This window comes from Stegostoma tigrinum, chromosome 1 (genome assembly GCF_030684315.1).
Source record: "Stegostoma tigrinum isolate sSteTig4 chromosome 1, sSteTig4.hap1, whole genome shotgun sequence".
Classification (NCBI taxonomy): Eukaryota; Metazoa; Chordata; class Chondrichthyes; order Orectolobiformes; family Stegostomatidae; genus Stegostoma; species Stegostoma tigrinum.
Genome location: NC_081354.1, coordinates 151,905,303 through 151,928,441, shown reverse-complemented (window position 1 = coordinate 151,928,441; position 23,139 = coordinate 151,905,303). Strand labels below are relative to the sequence as shown.

General features: G+C 43.1%; 1 protein-coding gene across 12 annotated transcripts in view; it reads left to right on the top strand.

The window, feature by feature from the left end:
• nedd4l (NEDD4 like E3 ubiquitin protein ligase) overlaps window positions 1–23,139 on the top strand; it is a 418,475-nt gene that overhangs the window by 308,344 nt on the left and 86,992 nt on the right. For all 12 annotated transcript variants that reach the window (XM_048520280.2, XM_059649474.1, XM_059649468.1 and 9 more), the window contains 4 exons: window positions 15,807–15,868; window positions 17,870–17,969; window positions 20,070–20,230; window positions 21,522–21,645. In XM_048520280.2, coding sequence (XP_048376237.2) covers window positions 15,807–15,868; window positions 17,870–17,969; window positions 20,070–20,230; window positions 21,522–21,645 — 447 coding nt within the window. The remainder of the gene's footprint in view (window positions 1–15,806; window positions 15,869–17,869; window positions 17,970–20,069; window positions 20,231–21,521; window positions 21,646–23,139) is intronic.

Below are 23,139 nucleotides of genomic sequence, written 5' to 3'. Positions count from 1 at the left end.
TTTGGGCCTGGACCCTTCCTAGACCCATACTAAAGTTTGGACTCTGGTTTGTTAAAACCTGAGCTGTAATTTCTTGACTTGCTGTCTCTTACTGTGGATGTGGTTGCCATAAATCGATCCATGCCACTCCACATATGACAGCTATAACACACACCTGCCTTGCCATCTTTATTATGCTTTATTTAATAAGTTAAGTTTAAAGTTTAGAAATATCACTCAATAGTTATTTGTAATTGCATTAAGGAGTTTGACTAAGTTGCAACTTTAATACCATTTTATATGTGTATTTGCATACATGTTTAAAGTACTGCCTGGGTTTAATTAGGGGAGAAGAAACTCTTAACAACTCATCAACTAATCTCACTTAATTAATACCACTGGGCTCTGACTGGCTCCCGCTCTCAGATCAAACATTCTTTTATAAAAAACAAGAGAAGCACCTTTTCTCTCACTATCAATCCCTCACTTTGCAAATTCCCGAAGTATCTTTAGTATCCAGTGGTTCTGGACCTTCATGCGAATTAATTCATGCATCTGCAAACTGTCCCGTATTTCTATGAGCTGAATTTCCACAGAACCTGTTTAATACAGAATTGTTACAGTGCAGGAGTAGTCTGTTTGGCCCTTGTGTTCACTGTCTGTCCAAGTGACAGCACAACTTAATGACATTCTCCTGCCCTTTGCTCATTCTGTTCATTTATTCTATTTGAATAATGATCTGATGCCCTCTTGAATGCCTCAGTTGAATCCATCTCCAACACACTTCGAGACATTCCAGGCACACTGTGTGAAAAGGTTTCTTCTTGCATCGTATTTTGCATATCACATTAAATCTACATCTTCTCATTTTTGATCCTTTTATAAGCAGGAACACTTTCTCCTTGACTATTCTGTCCCGTTTGCTCATTACTTTAAAATGAGAACAACCCTTAAAATTTACTGCTACCAACTTGTGGGCAGCACGGTTCACTGGTTGGCAGTGCTGCTTCTCAGCGCCAGGGACCCAGGTTCACTTGCAGCGTTGGGTGCCTATCTATCTGTGTGGAGTTTGCATGTTCTCCCTATGTCTGTATGCATTTCCTGCAGGTGCTCAGCATCCTCCCACAAGTCAAAGATGTGAAGGTCAGAAGGATTGGCCATGCTAAATTGCCCGTAGAATCCAGGGTAGGTGGATTAGCCATCGTAAGTGCCAGGTTACAGGGATGGAGGAGGAGGCTGGGCTTGGGTGGGATGCTTTTTGGATGGGGTTGGTGCAGACTTAGTGGGCTGAAAGGCCTCTATCCGCACTGTAGGGATTCAATGAACTGATCAGAGTTACACTCCTCCTAAGTCAATGAGTTTATTGATCTGGGCCTGCCACAGTTTGGCTTTTATCCTCATCCAAGAACTGGAAGTGGTCAAGCAATGTGACAAGATAGATAGAGTCAAGGGATACATATGTCTAAGTATATGCAAATACTTATTGGCAGTAACAAATTATGTACTGTCTTTATCATGCAGTTAAAGAAACCAAGTGGAAGCAGCATGTAATTTTTATCATTGCTGGATGTGCTGATAGTTTAAACACAGTAACAAAATAAACAAAATGAAAAAGACTTGAGACATTTAAACGAAAAACATAAATTGAAGATTGCTGAAGTTTAAGAAATAACAACGGTCTTGCTCAATATTTGTGGGTGGACCTGCTTTTAAAATATTATTCATTCCTCATTGTAAACAGTGCAATTTCTGATGAATGGAATGTTGTCTCCCTTTTGGTGTGCAGAGCCCATGGGAATTACTCACAGTGAAGACAGATCATGGGTAATATTTTAGAGGGGGGGCTCCATTATTGTCCCTCAGTGTCAAAAGTCCATCTTTGTACCTGAATGATATTTCCACATTTTTCGAGTTACTCATTCATGTGCCTCAGATTATATTGATAACATTTTATGGACCTGCATAACACAAAATCGTTGAATCATTTTCAAGTTTGTGGCCAACGGTGAACTCCCAGGATGCTACTGATGGGCAGTTCAACACAGCAGTGCTATGAGGGGTTCTTGCTCTATCTTGCTGGAGATGATTGTTGCCTGACCTCTGAGCTGTAAATACTATTTGACACTTATCTGAGCAAACCTAAATATTCTGTATGCTGTAAATCAGGAACAAAAACACAAGTTGCTGGAAAAGCTCAAGAAGTCTGGCAGCATCTTTGAAGAGAAATCGGTGTTAACGTTTTGGGTCCAGTGACCCTTCCTCAGAATTTCTGTCTTTATTCTCCAGGTCTGATGCGAGGAGGCAAGATTTGTTTAATCATCAGAGGAATTGTAACCATCAGTGTTTATCCTCACTTCTGACCTCATCGCCATTGAATAGTCACTAATTACACAGCTTTGTCTCCTAACTAACATGGTTGAGTCGAGGATGTATTCCTGGGGAAGCCTTGCAGAAATGTTGAATTGAAGTGATTTGTTTTTAACAACCACAGTCATCATCTGCCTCTGGACAATGGAGAACTCCTCATCCCACCTTCCCACCACCATTAAGCTCAGTTTTGGAGAAGCTAATTAATTTTGCATTGTGTAAAATGCTGCCTTCATATTGAAATGAGTTACCTTCACCTTATACCTTGACTTTCCTTAGTTTGCTCATGGTCATTAAGACTGTAAAGAGATCTAGAGTGGAGTGATCTGGATCTACTGAGCTAGAATGTCACTCTTTGTTTCAGAATTTGCCGAGCATTCAGTGACACTTCTGGCACCATTGTAACAGAATTTGAGTTCAGAAGTAGGGATGTCTTAGTGCAATTATACAGATCATTTGTGCAACCACACCTGGAGTATTGTGTGCAGTTTTATTGTCCCTGCTTAAGAAAGGATATACTTCCAATAGAGGGATTGCATTGGAATTCCACTTGGCTGACGCCAGGGGTGGCAATACTGTCCCAAGAGTTTGGATTGGCTGAGCATGTTTCTCAAGGAGGTTACCTTGCACAGAGGGTAGGCAGAGTGTGAATGGGTGAGCAGCGAACAAGGATATCTTGTGCAAGATGAATGCATCTTGTTCTCTTCCTGGTACTGCTGAGGGCAGTGGTTCCTCTGGACAGTCCAAGCCTAGTATGTTCCACAGTCCATAGGGTAATTCTACTGCACAGAGCAGGAAGGAAGGAGGTCAGAAAGGCCACCATGGTCAGAGATTCAAAAGGAAAACATAAAAATGATTGTACAGCTGCACACACAGGGTTCCAGAAGGTTTTGTGGTGTCAGGCTGCTGAATGAGTAAGGAGGAAGGAGATAAACAGCTAGAGACTATGGTTCATATTGGAACCAATGACAAAATTCAGGGATAATTTCAACATTTGAATGAACAAAGGGCCACGGGAATGTACTTTTGACCTATGTTGTATCTTTTGATCTTCTTGTGATTAAATTTAAAGGAGATAAGGAGGGGAGAGGTGTTGGGTATTGTAAAAGGCATTAGGGTGAACAGGTCCCCAGGTCGGATGGGATCCATCCCAGGGTAATGAGGGAAGCGAGAGAGGAAATAGCTGGGGCATTAACAAATATCTTTGCAGCATCCTTGAGCACAGGTGAGATCCCGGAGGACTGGAGAATTGCTAATGTTGTACCTGTGTTTAAGAAGGGTAGCAAGGATAATCCAGGTAATTATAGACCAGTGAGCCTGACGTCAGTGGTGGGGAAGCTGCTGGAGAAGATACTGAGGCATAGGATCTATTTACATTTGGAAGAAAATTGGCTAATTAGTGATAGGCAACATGGTTTTGTGCAGGGAAGGTCATGTCTTGCCAACTTGTTGTCACTTCCTCAAAGAATTCTAAGTTGATAGATGAGGGAAGGACTGTGGATACCATATACATGGACTTCAATGAGGCGTTTGACAAGGTTCCCCATGGTAGGCTGAGGGAGAAAGTGAAGTTGTATGGGGTCCAGGGTGTACTAGCTAGATGGATGGAGAACTGGCTGGGCAACAGGAGACAGAGTTGTAGTGGGAGGGAGTTTCTCAAAATGGAGAACTGTGACCAGTGTTGCTCCACAGGGATCCATGCTGGCACCACTGCTGTTTGTGATATACATAAATGACCTGGAGGAAGGTATAGGTGGTCTGATTTGCAAGTTTGCAGACGACACTAAGATTGGTGGAGGAGCAGATAGTGAAGGGGACTGTCGGAGAATGCAGCAGAATATAGATAGATTGGAGAGGTGGGCAGATAAATGGCAGATGGAGTTCAATCCAGGCAAATGTGAGGTGATGCATTTTGGAAGATCCAATTCAAGAGCGAACTATGTGGTAAATGGAAAAGCCCTAGGGAAAACCGATGTACAGAGAGATCTGGGTGTTCAGGTCCTTTGTACCCTGAAGGTGGCAACGCAGGTCGATTAGAGTGGTCAAGAAGGCATACGGCATGCTTTCATTCATCGGATGGGTATTGAGTACAAGAGTTGGTAGGTCATTTCACAATTGTATAGTACTTTGGTTCGACCACATTTGAAATACTGCATACAGTTCTGGTTGCCACATTACCACAAGGATATGGATGCTTCGGAGAGGGTGCAGAAGAGGTTCACCAGGATGTTGCCTGGTATGGAGGGTGCTAGCTATGAAGAAAGGCTGAATAGGTTAGGATTATTTACATCAGAAAGACGGAGGTTGCGGGGGTACCTGATTGAGGTCTACAAAACCATAAGAGGTACAGACAGTGTGGACAGCAAGAAGCTTTTTCCCAGAGTGGAGGACTGAATTACTCGGGGTCACGATTTCAAGGTGAGAGGGGAAAAGTTTAAGGGAGATATGTGTGGAAAGTTTTCTTCGCAGATGGTGGTGGGTGCCTGGAACGCGTCGCCAGCAGAGGTGGTAGAGGCGGGCACGATAGCACCATTTAAGATGTATCTAGACAGATGAATGGGCAGGGAGCAGAGGGATAAAGATCCTTGGAAAATGGGCAACAGGTTTAAATGGAGGATCTGGATCGGTGCAGGCTTTGAGCGCCAAAGTGCCTGTTCCTATGGTGTAATTTTCTTAGTTCTTTCTTCTTTGAGATGTGAGAGGCAAGTTTTTACTTTACACAGGGGTGGTAAGTGCCTGGAATGCACTGCCAGAGGAGGTTGATATAACTGCGATATGGACCATGTGGAGGTTTTTAGTTTAGAAAGGCATCATGTGTCGACACAGTCTTGGTGGGCCCAAGAGCCTGTTCCTGCGCTGCACTGTTCTTATCTCTTTGTTTTGATATGAGGAGCCACCTAGTGGCCTATTGAAATTACAGCTTTACACTGATATTCCTAATGACCTGAAACTAAATTTCTCTGCATTCCAACATAGCTGTAGACACTGCACAGGGGTCCATTCAGCACATTGTGTTTGTGCTTCCTGTGAAACTCCCTGCCCAATTCCAGTCATTGTGTTGCAGATGGGAGTTTGAAGTTGAAACATCAGGCCTGAAAAGACCATCACTCCCTACCGTTTCTTAAACCTTCTTTATCTTGATTTTTGTAATCATATTTATTATAATAATTACTTTACAAGTGTGCAGAAATAAGACTTTTTAAAACTTGTGATTTGTAGGACGTAGGTGCCACTGATTAGGCCAGCATTTATTGCCCATTGTTAATTTCCCAGGAAAGCCAGTGGTGGGATAGTTGGTATTGTTGTAATCCTGTAGGTGTATCGTTGCTCTTAGGAAGGGAGTCCCACAACTTGACCTTCACAACAGCGAAGGAACATGATCTGATTCCAAATCAGGATGATGTGTGGCTTGGAGGACAACCATGGTGTGCTCTACTTTTCAAGATGATAGAAAACATAGATTTTGGAGGTGCTGCGAAAGGAGCCTGAGTGTGTTACTGCAGTGCATCTTGTAAATGCACAATGCCTTTTTTTACTCTCGCGTATGCATGTTGCTAGCTAGGCCAGCTTTTATAGCTCATCACAGTTGAGAGTCAACCACATTGCTGTGGGTCTGAAGTCCATGTGTAGGTCAGAAATGGTAAGAATAGCACTTTGCTTTCCTAAAGCATATTACTGAACGAACTGGTTTCTTTTTCCCTCAACAAATGATAATGGTTATACAGTCGTCATTAGACTCTCAATTCCAGGTTTGTTGTTGAATTCAAATTCCACAATCTCCCATGGTGGCATATGGACCCAGGTTCGCAGTACATTACTTTGGTCTCTAAATTAATAGTCAAATGATAAGTACCACAAGGCCATTGCTTTCCCCCGCCAGTGTATGTCAGTGATGAAGGGAGCAAATGTTTAAAGTGGTGCATTCAAATCTGAAGTTTATCGTAGCTTTACAACATTTTAATTTAGCAGCTTGGAACTCAGTATGGAATACAAGGAATATCATGAATTTTGTCGTTGTCAAATTGCCTCACATGTCAGTAAACCTACTGTCTTTGAAACGCAATCCCAAAGCATCAACCTGGATTGCTTCACACTTATGTCAGGCCCTTTGTCATTTCTGGTGTCCCAAAATGAACAGGAAGGTTGAGATCCATTTTGATCTTTTTCGGACACTTTGCACGCTGCAAAATGTTGCTTCTTTGCACTGCAGGTTGTTCAGTGTTATTCTTTTAACTTGCTTATGCTGGAGTTCATCGCCTGCACCATCTCGAGAAGACTGATTGTGCATTTCATTGTCCCAGTGTTTTGAAGGATTTTGATAAAGTCAATGCACAGAAACTTTGCAGTATCAGTGACAAGAGGAAACATACTTAAGGGAATGGGTTGAAGAACACAAGGTGAGATGAGGAGAAATGCTATGAAGGTATGATGATTGGAAAGGGACTGCCCAAAAGGGAGTGGTAGAAGAAGATTTGACAATGATCGATGAATACTTTAAAAGAAGGAATTTGCAGCACAATGGACAAAGACCAGGAGAATGCAACTAATGAAACATTTCCTCAAAGAACTTGCATAGTAATGCTAATGCTTCCTGTAGTGTATCATTCTGTAATTCTAGTTTAGCTACGTGGCATGTCTCATATATTTTCACCTTCATTATGAAGAGTCCACCTTGGTCAGATAAAACTTGGCAGTGTATTCTCTTCTCTCAAATCTTGCTGATTTTTGCTTAGGAATTCAGTCATTACATGATTTTTGTTATAGAAACATTGATATATTGCATTTCCCATTTTAATTGCACTTCAATTAGTCAGTAACAATTTAGCTGTTTGTTTAAGTGCTGTACCAACTTAGACAGATGACCATGGTTTTCTGATCCTTCCAATCCAAGAATAGTCTCATTTTTGGAGTTCTGGGAAGCCGAGCTTTAAAGTTAGTTTTATGCATCCTTTACATTTTGGCTGTTGTTCTCATGTTCATAGACAAGCGTAACAAATACCAAGTTAATGAAAATGGTACTGAACCCATTTAGGATGTTGGAGATAATGGGAACTGCAGATGCTGGAGAATTCCAAGATAATAAAATGTGAGGCTGGATGAACACAGCAGGCCAAGCAGCATCTGAGGAGCACAAAAGCTGACGTTTCGGGCCTAGACCCTTTATCAGAGAGGGGGATGGGGAGAGGGAAATGGAATACATAGGGAGAGAGGGGGAGGCGGACCGAAGATGGAGAGAAAAGAAGATAGGTGGAGAGAGTATAGGTGGGGAGGTAGGGAGGGGATAGGTCAGTCCAGGGAAGACGGACAGGTCAAGGAGGTGGGATGAGGTTAGTAGGTAGATGGGGGTGCGGCTTGGGGTGGGAGGAAGGGATGGGTGAGAGGAAGAACAGGTTAGGGAGGCAGAGACAGGTTGGACTGGTTTTGGGATGCAGTGGGTTGGGGGGAAGAGCTGGGCTGGTTGTGTGGTGCAGTGGGGGGAGGGGATGAACTGGGCTGGTTTAGGGATGCAGTTGGGGAAGGGGAGATTTTGAAACTGGTGAAGTCCACATTGATACCATTAGGCTGCAGGGTTCCCAGGCGGAATATGAGTTGCTGTTCCTGCAACCTTTGGGTGGCAACATTGTGGCACTGCAGGAGACCCATGACGGACATGTCATCTAAAGAATGGGAGGGGGAGTGGAAATGGTTTGTGACTGGGAGGTGCAGTTGTTTATTGTGAACTGAGCGGAGGTGTTCTGCAAAGCGGTCTCCAAGCCTCCGCTTGGTTTCCCCAATGTAGAGGAAGCCACACCAGGTACAGTGGATGCAGTATACCACATTGGCAGATGTGCAGGTGAACCTCTGCTTAATGTGGAATGTCATCTTGGGGCCTGGGATAGGGGTGAAGGAGGAGGATTGGGGGCAAGTGTAGCATTACCTGTGGTTGCAGGGGAAGGTGCCGGGTGTGATGGGGTTGGAGGGCAGTGTGGAGCGAACAAGGGAGTCACGGAGAGAGTGGTCTCTCCGGAAAGCAGACTGGGGTGGGGATGGGGACTTCCTACAGACTAAGGGGGTGGCCATGGGCACCCGCATGGGCCCCAGCTATGCCTGCCTCTTTGTAGGTTACGTGGAACAGACGCTCTTCCGCACCTACACAGGCCCCAAACCCCACCTCTTCCTCCGGTACATTGATGACTGTATCGGCGCCGCCTCTTGCTCCCCAGAGGAGCTCGAACAGTTCATCCACTTCACCAACACCTTCCACCCCAACCTTCAGTTCACCTGGGCCATCTCCAGCACATCCCTCACCTTCCTGGACCTCTCAGTCTCCATCTCAGGCAACCAGCTTGTATCTGATGTCCATTTCAAGCCCACCGACTCCCACAGCTACCTAGAATACACCTCCTCCCACCCACCCTCCTGCAAAAATTCCATCCCCTATTCCCAATTCCTCCGCCTCCGCCGCATCTGCTCCCACGATGAGACATTCCACTCCCGCACATCCCAGATGTCCAAGTTCTTCAAGGACAGCAACTTTCCCCCCACAGTGATCGAGAACGCCCTTGACCGCGTCTCCCGTATTTCCCGCAACACATCCCTCATGCCCCGCCCCTGCCACAACCGCCCTAAGAGGATCCCCCTCGTTCTCACACACCACCCCACCAACCTCCGGATACAACGCATCATCCTCCGACACTTCCGCCATTTACAATCCGACCCCACCACCTAAGACATTTTTCCATCCCCACCCCTGTCTGCTTTCCGGAGAGACCACTCTCTCCGTGACTCCCTTGTTCACTCCACACTGCCCTCCAACCCCACCACACCCGGCACCTTCCCCTGCAACCGCAGGAAATGCTACACTTGCCCCCACACCTCCTCCGTCACCCCTATCCCAGGCCCCAAGATGACATTCCACATTAAGCAGAGGTTCACCTGCACATCTGCCAATGTGGTATACTGCATCCACTGTACCTGGTGTGGCTTCCTCTACATTGGGGAAACCAAGCGGAGGCTTGGAGACCGCTTTGCAGAACACCTCCGCTCAGTTCGCAACAAACAACTGCACCTCCCAGTCGCAAACCATTTCCACTCCCCCTCCCATTCTTCAGATGACATGTCCATCATGGGCCTCCTGCAGTGCCACAATGATGCCACCCAAAGGTTGCAGGAACAGCAACTCATATTCCGCCTGGGAACCCTGCAGCCATATGGTATCAATGTGGACTTCACCAGTTTCAAAATCTCCCCTTCCCCAACTGCATCCCTTAAACAGCCCAGTTCGTCCCCTCCCCCCACTGCACCACACAAACAGCCCAGCTCTCCCCCCACCCCCCCCCCCCCCCCCCCCCCCCCACCCACTGCACACTGCATCCCAAAACCAGTCCAACCTGTCTCTGCCTCCCTAACCGGTTCTTCCTCTTACCCATCCCTTCCTCCCACCCATCCCTTCCTCCCACCCCAAGCCGCACCCCCATCTACCTACTAACCTCATCCCACCTCCTTGACCTGTCCGTCTTCCCTGGACTGACCCATCCCCTCCGTACCTGCCCACCTATACTCTCTCCACCTATCTTCTTTACTCTCCATCTTCAGTCCGCCTCCCCCTCTCTCCCTATTTATTCCAGTTCCCTCTCCCCATCCCCCTCTCTGATGAAGGGTCTAGGCCCGAAACGTCAGCTTTTGTGCTCCTCAGATGCTGCTTGGCCTGCTATGTTCATCCAGCCTCACATTGTATTATCCATTTAAGATGTTGTCTTGATGAAAATCATTTGTGCTAACTAGAGAAAAGGGAAGCCTTAAGGTTTTTTTTGTCGTTTTGTTGCTTTCCTCACATATTTGCAGCAAACACAAACCTTCCTTCCTGAAGATCTTGCACCTGGATGTAGAAACATAGAAAAATAACATAGAAAAAAATAGGAGCATGAGTGATCCATCTGGCTGTTTGAGCCAATACTGTTCATTTGTTCATTAGCTTATTACCCTGTTCCTGGTTTTATCCCTTTAGCCCAAGGAACCATAGAACCTGTCCAATGCATCGGTAATCCAGTCATAACGAAGAGCATTGAATTTTCCATATATTGTTAGCTGAGACTACAGGATTTGGGATCACATTGGCCATCAGTAAGGGTTTCGAAAGATGATTTCTTTTGATGTGTTCACAACAACACTCGAAACTTGATGACATCCAGGTCCTAGAAGCCTGGCTAAATTAGCACCCATCCACCACCTGTAATATTCATTTCCTTCACCAAAGTACAAGAATAGAAGAGTGTACCATCTACAAGGTACATTGCAGTTCACAAAGGCAAGCCTGGAACACCGTGTGAGCTATGTGACCTGGAGCAGTGTGGGGGATGGGCTGGTTACTGTATTTATTGTAGTCGGTGTGGCTACCTCTACATTGGGGAAACCAAGCGGAGGCTTGGGGACCGCTTTGCAGAACACCTCCGCTTGGTTCGCAATAAACAACTGCATCTCTCAGTCGTGAACCATTTTAACTCCCCCTCCCATTCCTCAGATGACATGCCCATCATGGGCCTCCTGCAGTGCCACAATGATGCCACCCGAAGGTTGCAAGAACAGCAACTCATATTTCGCTTGGGAACCCTGCAGCCCAATGGTATAAATGTGGACTTCACAAGCTTCAAAATCTCCCCTTCACCAACTGCATCCCAAAACCAGCCCAGCTCGTCCTCTTCCCCCCACTGCATCCCAAAACCAGCCCAGCCTGTCTCTGATTCCCTAACCTGTTCTTCCTCTCACCCATCCCTTCCTCCCACCTCAAGCCGCACCTCCATTTCCTATGTACTAACCTCATCCCACCTCCTTGACCTGTCCGTCTTCCCTGGACTGACCTATCCCCTCCCTACCTCCCCACCTATACTCTGCTCTCCACCTATCTTCTTTTCTGTCCATCTTCGGTCCGCCTCCCCCCCCCTCCCTATTTATTCAAGAACCCTCTCCCCATCCTCCTCTCTGATGAAGGGTCTAGGCCCGAAACATCAGCATTTGTGCTCCTGACATGCTGCTTGGCCTGCTGTAGTCATCCAGCCTCACACTTTGTGTTGGCTGTGAGCCTGGAGCAGCCCGGGGAATGGGCTGGCACACCGTGTGGACTGCGAGCCTGGAGCAGCGTGGGAAATGGGCTGGCACACCATGTGGGCTGTGAGCCTGGAGCAGTGTGGGGAATGGGCTGGCACACCATGTGGGCTGTGAGCCTGGAGCAGTGTGGGGAATGGGCTGTCACACTGTGTGGGCTATGAGCCTGGAGCAGTGTGGGGAATGGGCTGGCACACTGTGTGGGCTGTGGGCTGTGAGCCTGGAGCAGCTCGGGAAATGAGCTGGCACACCGTGTGGGCTGTGAGCCTGGAGCAGCCTGGGGAATGGGCTGGCACACCGTGTGGGCTGTGAGCCTGGAGCAGTGTGGGGAATGGGCTGGCACACTGTGTGGACTGTGAGCCCTGGAGCAGCATGAGGTATGAGCCAGTACAGCATGAGCAATGAGCTGGTCCAGTGCATGGGGAATTCCCAGTCCTGGACTGGTGCAAGGGAGGTGAAAGCTCAACGTATCTTATTACTGCTGAGTGCCAGTGAGAAGCGGACGGGAGGCTGGTGTGATGCGGCACAGTTGCTGGACTTGGGCCTGGCACTACATGCTGAGCTGTTGATGCTTGGTACTCCTACCTCACTGTAACGTAAATCCTTACCTTTTTAATCCTCTTTCATATGACAACTCTTCTTTTTCCTTTAAGATTTGTACCAAGGCACTTTATACCTAAGATGATGCCATCCAAAGGCAGTCATTGTAAACATTTTTCACTGTTCTCCTGTACTGGAGTACCAGTGACAAAGGATATTCTATATTCTAAGCTAACACATTTCAAACCTGCAACTACTGATGTTGAGAAGGACAAGGACAGCATCTGAACATCACCACCTGCACAATTGCCTCCAACTCTCTCACCATCCTGATTTGGAACATGTGTCACTGTTCCTTCATTGTCACTGGGTCAATCTCCTGGGGCTCCCTTTCTAACACCGCACTGAGAACACAACCCATGAACTGCGGCAGCCCAGAAGGCAGCTTATTACCATCTTCTCCAGGCCAGTTATAACCTGGCCAGCATGCCCACATCCAACAAATAATTTTATAAAAATGGCACCTATATACCTATTATTCAAAATTTAATTGAATGATTGTTTTGTCTAACGCTATCTCAGAGTGCTGGTTATTGAAAACTTTTCTCTATTGCATGGTTGAAATGCCTCTGGTCAGGCACGTCAATAATGTTTTTCTGTGTGGGCACTGCCCTCAACGTGGTGCAGGCTTCAGTTCGTTCTGCGGCTCTTACAGGCATCCGGTTTCAAATTTTCTATGCTTGTTGCTCAATCTCGTCTTTTCAGAGCTTTAGCTTCAGCTACTGATTGGAGACTGATACTTTTTCTTAAAATAGAAATTATAATCTTTGGACACACAAAATCAGATGTTTGAAATGCATTGCTCAGATAACTTTCATGATTCAGCCTAAACCTGATTAGTTCCTGCTTATCAGTTTTAGTCTGCCCTTCACCTTCTTACTCAGGCAACATTCCCTTTCCTGTTGCAGTTAGTCTTGAATTTGTGTCAGGCATTGTGTTAGATATAAAGCATGGAATGGACATGAAAAACATTTCTGGCAATGGAATCATTAAAAATACTTAACAGATTAAACAAGGTGGAACTTCAAGAAAAAAACATTTTGAATAGGAATCTAGTTAAATAGCACAATGGACTGTAGCTAAAATAGCTATAGAGTAATAACTTTAAGTATTAAACTCCTGCCAATCCAAGTTACCATGGCCTGTTGCAACAAACATTTGAGATTTCTTTTAGCTTGCTGGAAGCAAAGTGTCAGTTCAGCAGATTCATGTGATGCCCTGAGTGCTTTGTCTGAAAGTTGGCTTGTTTCCTCCTGACCCACTTTGATACAAGTTTGAGTCGCAGGTCGACCGGGTAATGAAGGAGGTGTTTGGTATACTTGCCTTTATTGGTAAGAGCATTGGGTATAGGAGTTGGAATGTCATGTCGTGGATGTACAGGACATTGGTGAGGCCACTTTTGGAATACTGTATTCAATTCTGGGATCTTCCTGCTTTAGGAAAGATGTTGTGAAACGTGAAAGGGTTCACAAAAAATTTGCAAGGGCGTTGCCAAGGTTAGTGGGTTTGAGCTATAGGGAGAGGCTGAATCGGCTGGGGCTATTTTCCCTCGAGCATCAAAGGCTGAGAGGTGACCTTATAGAGGTTTATAAAATCATCAGGAGCATGGATAGGGTGAATAGCCAACATCTTTTCCCTAGGGTGGGGAAGTCTACAACTAGAAGGCATAGATTTGAGGTGAGAGAGGAAAGATTTAAAAGGGGCTTAAGGCACAACTTTTTCACACAGAGGGTGGTGCGTGTCTGGAATGAGCTGCCAAAGGAAGTGGTGGAGGCTGGTAGAATTTACAACATTTAAAAGTCATCTGGACGGGTAATGTGAATGGGAAGTGTTTACAAGGATATGGACCAAATGCTGGCAAATAGGATTAGAGTTAATTTAGGTTATCTGGTTAACATGGACAGGTTGGACCGAAGGGTCTGTTTCCAGGCTGTACAACTCTGACTCTTTGTCACCTTTTTCTTCCCCAAGGCGATTTGCCCTTGCCTTCCATTCTTGGGAGTGGTGAGGATACAGATCTTAAGTTTACCGTGGCCTCTAAATTTTTCTTCACATCTGTGGGGGAAAAAAATTGTTTCAGAAAAATTTGTTTTTGTCAATATTTGTATGGAAGCCATTTTATTCTTTTAAATAACTACATCGATACATCTCTTGTAACTAGTACCTGGGTTTTAGATTTGTTTATTATGGCTTTATGTTCTACTGGATGTGAGATTGCTCGCTGAGCTGGAAGGTTCATTTTCAGACGTTTCGTCACCATTCTAGGTAACATCATCAGTGAAACTCCGACAAAGCGCTGGTGTTATGTCCCGCTTTGTATTTATCTGGTTAGGTTTCCTTGGGTTGGTGATGTCATTTCCTGTGTTGGTGATGTCATTTCCTTTTCTTTTCTCAGGGGCTGGTAGATTGGCTCCAAATCAATGTGTTTGTTGATGGAGTTCCGGTTGGAATGCCATGCATCTAGGAATTCTCGTGCATGTCTCTGTTTGGCTTGTCCTAGGATGGATGTGTTGTCCCAATCAAAGTGGTGTCCTTCGTCATCTGTATGTAAGGATATGAGTGATAGTGACAAACTGTGACAAACACTACATTGGACAAACTGGCAGAAAGCTAGCCACCAGAATACATGAACATCAACTAGCCACAAAACGACATGACCTACTATCACTAGTATCCTTACGTACAGATGAGGAAGGACACCACTTTGATTGGGACAACACATCCATCCTAGGACAAGCCAAACAGAGACACGCACGAGAATTCCTAGAAACATGGCATTCCAACTGGAACTCCATCAACAAACACTTTGATTTGGAGCCCATGTACCATCCCCTGAGAAAAAGAAAAGGAAATGACTTCACCAACGCAGGAAATGACATCACCAACCCAAGGAAACCTAACCAGATAAATAGAAAGTGGGACATAACACCAGCGCTTCGTCGGAGGCTCACTGATGATGTTACCTAGAATGGTGACGAAACGTCTGAAAATGAACCTTCCAGCTCAGCGAGCAATCTCACATCCAGAACCTCAACCTGAGCTACAAATCTTCTCAAAACTCGCTAGCATTTATGTGCTACTATATAATTAAATGAATGAAAAAAAACATTTTCTTCAGCAAAATTCCTGAAAACAGATCGTTTCTGATATTATGGTTCAGCATGCTGACCAAAAACTGCGTTATTAAAATTGTCCAATACCTGCGCAAATTTCTTCTGTTATTTTATCAACCTTTTCATTATAAATCCTTACATCATCTTATAACATGCAAACTCATCTATATGTAAACTTACCATATGGTATTTTACAGTCTTCCACCAATGGTTCTCGCAGAGCTACTCAGTTTTAAGTCTCCCAGCTTCTCAGCCCACGTTGAAAAACTTTAAAACTCGGAACTTATTCTCTGCTTCTCAGAACACCTCTGCTTCCTGGTGGATTGCAAAATGTGCTACAAAATATGTTGTAACTACTGATGTATCTCAAACTATTTTATCTACACTAAACCTGTCTTCTTACCCATTTCGCCTGCAGATGACATTTGATCTTGACACAGCAACACCACGGGAAGTGGACTTGTAATTTCTAAATCTTGTAACTGTCATAAAGTTCAATGCATAGATTCCTGCATTTCTTTCTACTTAAGCCAATGTGTATTAGCTCAAAATTAGTTGGGAGCTCCATGGAGATGAGACTCAGAAAATATGTGTTCAAAAATATCCTGATTTCAAGACCCAGTGTGGAACCGGAGTAATGCCTTAATTATATTCTTTTTCAAACAGGCAGAAGATCCTGCCTTGGAGAGGCCATACACTTTTAAGGATTTTCTACTCAGGCCAAGGAGGTGAGTTATGCTTATTAGTTGAGGCTGCATAAAGTGTCTTTTTGTATCTGAGAGTGAAATACTTGGATTGAATTCAGCAAGTAACCATTCCAACATTTACAACTTTTTTCAGCAATAATTCTGCAGAATGAGTTTTGTTATTTGTTCTCAGAGATAATGGGAACTGCAGATCTTGGAGAATCAAAGATAACAAAGTGTGAAGCTGGAAGAACACAGCAGGCCAAGCAGCGTCTTAGGAGCACAAAAGCTGACGTTCCCGGCCTCGACCCTTCATCAGAAAAGCTTTTCTGATGAAGGGTCTATGCCTGAAATGTCAGCTTTTGTGCTCCTAAGACGCTGCTTGGCCTGCTGTGTTCATCCACCTCTACACTTTGTTATCTCGGGTTCTCCAGCATCTGCAGTTCCCATTATCTCTTGCTAGTTTATCTTGTGGCTTGGAAAGCTTATTTCCCTTGCTACCATCTGGTACATCTCACGGATGTTTTTCACCATGCATGTACCTTGCAGTTTAATTCTCTAACAAATGAAATGCATGGTTATAGATGGTAATTGGTGAACATGAATTTTCAACTCTGGCATTTCAGTGGAGAGATTTCACTGCACATACCTTGGGGTGCTTGATTGGAACATTTTATCCTTAGAAATTGCAAAAGAAGTTTGAAATACATGATTTTAATAGCATTTACTGCAACTGAAAATTTAAACAAGTAATAAACTGAATTAATATTACTTATCTGGCATTAATTTTGAGTCAAATAACGTCATTTTTTTCATCTATTTTCTCACGCTTCTCTGTATGGTTGTTGACTCATTTCATGGTAAATATTATTGATAATACCCAATGAGATTAATGCTCATTATTACAACACTTTATTTAGATTATGGAACAAAATAGTGTGGGTGCCTTGATGATAGAAAAGGACGTTAAAACCGTACAGCACACTCTTATAGCAAGACGGAGAAACTATATTTAATTATGGGACAATTTGCACTGGAGAGGGTAAGGCTTGGGAGATTTAGTTGCAGTTGTAATAATTGTTAAAAAGTTTGGTAGGTTTAACAGAGACTTCCCCCCCGCTTTGGGGAGTCAGTTATAAGGGATCATAAACTTAAAATTTACCAAGGGTAGTAAGAGTTGGATGTAGAAATATCTTGACAGCTGTTGGAACATGGCATGCTTTGCTGCAGGGGGTTGTTAGATTTTAAAAAATGGCAATTTCTTTAAGTATTGGACAAGAGAGATATCTGTGAAAATATAGAGCAGAAGAAGGATGAGTTTTATATTGTTCTGGCTCGGAGCCAAAAGAATCACTGTGGGATTGAAAAGTTACCTTCAGTGTTCAAAACATACATGTTTTGCTGGTTCTACATGCCTAGGTTTTTTTGTAAGTTGATATCTGAGATCAGGGTAATTGAGTACAGAAGAAGCTGTAAATCCAGGATCATGATGTCTGCCTGGGTCACTTACAGACTGGATAAGCTCAGTGAAGTATGTAGAATTATATCATTCTATCTTGAAACAATAACTGACTTGGTTAAACATGTTTTTTCAAATTTTGGAAATAAAGCCTGATCAGAGTAGCCTTGGGTATTAGAAAATGGTTTCAAATATGCAAGAATATCCTAATTCATGTAATGTCCAGTTTAGACATATTGATAAAATATTTCCGACTAACACAAATCAGAATTGTAGTTGATTTACTATTTTCCTCATGTTTTGGATATAAATCTACATAATCCCATAATGTGGATTTAAATGTAGGAAATTAACACTGATCAGAATTTTTTTCCTGCCTCATAAATTGCTAACAGACATTGTATATTCCCTCATTCAGAATAATTCACCTTTTCCATTCATCTAGTTTGAATTTGAAAAGAAAACTAATGTAGTTTTTGGCACAGAACGTTCAATGTCATCATTATATCAGCTAAAACCATTTCATAAGTTAGGAACAGCAATTTTATTTTGGATTAAACTTACTTTAATTTTCACATTTCCAGTCATAAATCCCGAGTTAAAGGATTTCTGCGCTTGAAAATGGCCTATTTGCCAAGGAATGGTGGACCAGAAGAAACCCCTGAACAGAGGGAAGAATCTGAGGTATAAAGCTGGGAATTGTGAAATTAATTCAACTGTTAGTTGACAGCAGGTCTTTGCATGTGTGAAGTATATTGTACAGTTAACAGCACTCAGCATGCTGAAGAGCAATTATGATTGATTTTATTTTCTTTTCCACCAGGTAAGTATCACTGTCTTAATTAACTGTTAAAAGAAAACTTTAGAATTACTTGGTTTTGGTAAGAGAATTGATGGGAGAGAGAACAATAGAAAGCCTGAGTTTCTGGGTTTTCTCTCATGGCTGGGGTTGCAGAAAACATCAGATATGGTGGTGGTTGTATGCTTAGATAAACATTTTGGAAACTTTTGTGTAATTGCCTATGGTAGTCAGGGAACTGTAGCTGCACGAGTTTTTTTCGTACGAGTTAAAGAAATCAGCAAGATTTACATAGTCTGTGGAACTTGTTACCTCATGAATGCGCAGTGCACATAGCTGTATTTATGTTAGATGAAATAATTGGTGTTTCAGATTTAAGCCACAAAGTCTGGTGATCTTATGGTTCCTTTTGAATTCTGATCCTGTTTCAATCTCAGCTATTCACTATTAATGTAAATATGCAAGGCCCATTATCAGAAATAGATGGCTGTTAAACAGAACTAAATTACTAGGATGTATGCTTTTTTCCATGCACCCAATCTGAATCATAGCCATGACTGTTCATTGGTCACAGATTAAAATTCCAGGCAGGTTTGCTTATGATATATAGGGGTGACTGGTTACCAGTTCCTGTGTACGCTCTGGACGAGAAAATTTTATGGTGAACATCAGGTGAACGACCATGTACTGTGAAATCCTTTTTTTTTAAAATTCAAAGCCATTCATGATTTAATGCCTTTAAGTTATAATACGCTTGCATTTCGATAACCCGAAGTATGTAGAACTAAAGCTAACGAGGTAAGCTTTCTGTTGTTTAAAAGGTCTGACAAGCTACAGATTAACCAGTGGAAGACTGTAGAATGAAAAGTATTTAAATTAGAGCCAGATGATTTAGAAATTAGGTTGGTGGTACTTCTGCACATAAAAAGAAGTTGAAATCTGGAACCTGTCTCCCGATTGTAATATCAACTTAAAATTTTGAAGGCAGTGACTGATAGTGCATCAGGTCAGAGTTTCTTTGGGAATGGAGCAATAGATAAATGGAATTGCTATACAGATTTGCCATGATTAAATAGAAGGTAGAATTGTTTCTACCGCTACTTTCACAATATTCTGCGAATGGTCAATCATGCAATTAGTCTTGATCTCAAATAAATGAGAGGTGAGAATATTCTAAAGGAGCATATAATCCCTCAGAATTTTACTTACCAAGAACAAGCCATTCTGATGGAAGTATTCTAATCCCACTTCCCAGCATTTTGGCCTATAGAATTGTATGCCTTGGCATCACAACTGTACATCTAAATACTTAGATGTTATGAGGGTTTCTGCCTCTATGAGCTATTATAGGCAGTGAGTTTCAGATTCTCACTGTCTGGGTGAAAAAGCATTTCCTTGCCTCTCCTCTACACCCTCTGCCCTTTTCCATTCATCAGCCGTTCCTCTGGTCATTGATCCCACAATCAAGAAGACAGATTTTTCTTCTGCATACCCTATCTGTGCCTCTCATAATTTTATACATGTCAATCACGTCCCTTCTCAATCTCATCTAGCCTGAGGAAAGTAACCCCAGCCTGTGCAATCTCACTTTACAGCTGAAGCTGTCTAGCCCCAACAACATCTGGTAAATTGCCCATTACTTTCTCTGTCTTGCACTTATTCAGCTTACTACGAGAGAGAATTCAATAGGAACTCTCTTCTTCCCACCACAGATATGGTGCAATATTACTCTTGTATTAGAGATAATGGGAACTGCAGATGCTGGAGAATTCCAAGATAATGAAATGTGAGGCTGGATGAACACAGCAGGCCAAGCAGCATCTCAGGAGCACAAAAGCTGAAGTTTCGGGCCTAGACCCTTCTACGTCAGCTTTTGTGCTCCTGAGATGCTGCTTGGCCTGCTGTGTTCGTCCAGCCTCACATTTTATTATCTTACTCTTGTATTAGTTCATTAATATTTCGATTTTCTTTTCAATGGTGTACAGCATGCCTGGGATATGGTTGACCCCAATGATTCAGGTACACAACGTGAGCAACCAGTACCACCGCTGCCACCTGGCTGGGAAGAGAAGACTGACAACCTGGGTCGGACATACTATGTGAATCACAACAACAGAACTACACAGTGGCAGCGACCAAGTCTAGTGTAAGTTGTGTCTCAAGTTTGTTTCAGCTTACTTTGTGCTAAAAGTATTTGACACCATAACTCTTCAGTCCATTTAGGCGACAATGACTTGGAATTCGTGCTCAGCAGAGAAAATACAGCACTCACGCACACTTCACTGGCAGTTGCAACATTGTGGGATTCTCCCTGAAGACTAACTGTAATTTGGTGCCAGATGTAACAGAGCATCTTTTCAGAGAGTCTGTGCTGTTGTGAGAAAGATTGAACAGTGAGACTGTCTTTACTAATCAGATACATAGAACATAGAACATTACAGCACAGTACAGGCCCTTCGGCCCTCGATGTTGTGCCGACCTGTCATACCGATCTCAAGCCCATCTAACCTACACTATTCCATGTATGTCCATATGCTTATCCAATGACGACTTAAATGTACCTAAAGTTGGCGAATCTACTACCGTTGCAGGCAAAGCGTTCCATTCCCTTACTACTCTCTGAGTAAAAAAACTACCTCTGACATCTGTCCGATATCGTTTTTTTTTTTATTCCAGTTCCCTCCCCCCATCCCCCTCTCTGATGAAGGGTCTAGGCCCGAAACGTCAGCTTTTGTGCTCCTGAGATGCTGCTTGGCCTGCTGTGTTCATCCAGCCTCACATTTTATTATCTTGGAATCTCCAGCATCTGCAGTTCCCATTATCTCTTTCTCTTGAGTATGTCTGCCTTAACCTTTTTTGCATTAAACATGTGGAACAAGTTGACAATTCCATAACTTTGTACCTTTGCTCGATTTCAGTACAGGATTTATTGACAAGGTCTATTACAGTGCATGCTCTGGAATTCCAGGATATCTCTGACAGCAACTTCTAGATTTAACTGTGCATGTACAGACACCAGTAATTAGAGTGTGACTTAAAACAAAACAAAGAATTGCAGATGCTGGAGAACTGAAACAAAATCAGAAGTTGCTGGTGCAACTCAATGGGTCTGACAGCACCTGCGGGGAGAAAACAGACTTGACATTATCTCTGCTTTCTCCACACAGATGTTGCCAGAGCTGTTGAGTTTTGCCAGCAATTTCTGTTTTTGGCACAAGCTGATTTAGTTTGTTAGAAGAATAAATGCTGATAGCCTTGCCATTATTACCTACTCGAGTATTAACCTGTCCTTTCTTGAGCTCTTGCCTGATATGGTTCAAGTAATGTTATTTTTGTAACTTGTATTCAGTCGTGGAATGTGAATCTCACTGACAAAGCTAGAATTTTGTTCCATGCCCTTGGTTAAGTAAGAATAATTAATTTCCCATGCTTTGCAGAGATGTGGAAAATGAATCAGATACCAGCATTCGGCAGATCCACCAAGAAGCTCACAGAGTGTTTCGATCTCGTCGACACATCAGTGAAGATTTGGAAACCACAGAAAATCGGGATGGTGGTGATGTTAGTCATCAAAAAATGTTTCTAACTTTGTTGAACACGTGCTGTCAATGTAACCTAATACCTAATGCACATCGTGCTTCAAAAGACTCATTGTGGTATTAACCAATGAAACATCAGACCAATTAGAACTGCTATGAGCTGTGCATTGAGTGGAAGTGACAGGAAGATTGGATTACCTGTTCAAATACTGGATTTTTAATCTAAAGTTAAAGAGGCTCATTGACTTGGTGCACATTCGTATTCATTAGAGAGTGATTGCCAACAGAGACAAATAGATTTTAGTTGGGTAAGGTACTAAGGAATGGGCGGGAAACTAGAGTTTGAAAACTTTGGTGAAGGTATGGTAATTTGGTGTGATGCCAATTTTGAAAGGAAGGGAAAACAACATGAAGAAGTGGAATCCTTTGCAATGTGATTGCATTTAGCACGCATCATAATCTAGCCTGAATGCAGGACAGCATCTTTGTTCCCTCGAAGTCATGAAGATTGTGATGAAAACTAGTGTGTCCAGTAAGGTTAGAAGGACTTTTTATTCAACTCCAAATATTAGGTTTTTTCATACCTTCACTCACGTATCCTTGGAAGACATTGTACAATTCAGAAGAGGGCTCCAGGATTTTGACCCAGCATCATTGAAAATAAACAGCAAAACGGTTCGATCTCAAGAAGATGTGTAACTTGAAAGGATAATGCCCCTGATTTAAAAACCTGTTTGGGACCACATGGATGCCTTAGGTCATAGGTGGCCATAGGTCTGGATGCCAGGTCCTTCTTGATATCAAGGCAGTGTTTGATTGAATGTGTCAACAAGGACCTGAAAGAATTGAGTTCAATGGAATTCGGGGGATAAAATTAATTAAAATGGGGAATTCTATACCATGACAGGTAATACAACAGAAACCAAATGACAATTTCTAAGCAAAAGAAAGTGAAATATTAGGAAAGAGAAAACATTGAAGAAGTGGGTTTTACCTGAATAAGCTGGAATCTTACACGCATTTCTAAATTTCCTAGTTAAGAGTAAAAGAAATTCTATGTGGCTGAAGTGCAGTTAAATAATGATGCAGAATAGATGGCGGCTGTTCCACTTAGTGTCTGCGCAGATTATTTTGAGGAAATATTCCATTCGTCCTTTACCTATGCTCTTTGCCCATTGCATGGTAAAATTCTTCAAGAATTCACCCAGTTTCCTTTTGAAAATTCCCTTTGACTCTCCTCCTTACCTTTTCATGTAGTACCTTTTGAATCGTAGCATCTTGCAGCATTTCTGCTCATTTTGCCTTGGGTTCTTCAGCCTTTAATATGTTTAGTCTTGTCATTGACACTTAGACCACTGGAAACAGTTTCTCCTTGTTGACTTTTTCAGAACCCTTCACATGATTTGGAACAGCTATAAAGTCCACAGGTGTTTTTTTTTAGAAAAAACAAAGAACTATGAATGCTGGAAGTCAGCAATGTAAAACAGAAATTGCTGGAAAAACTAATCAGGTCTAG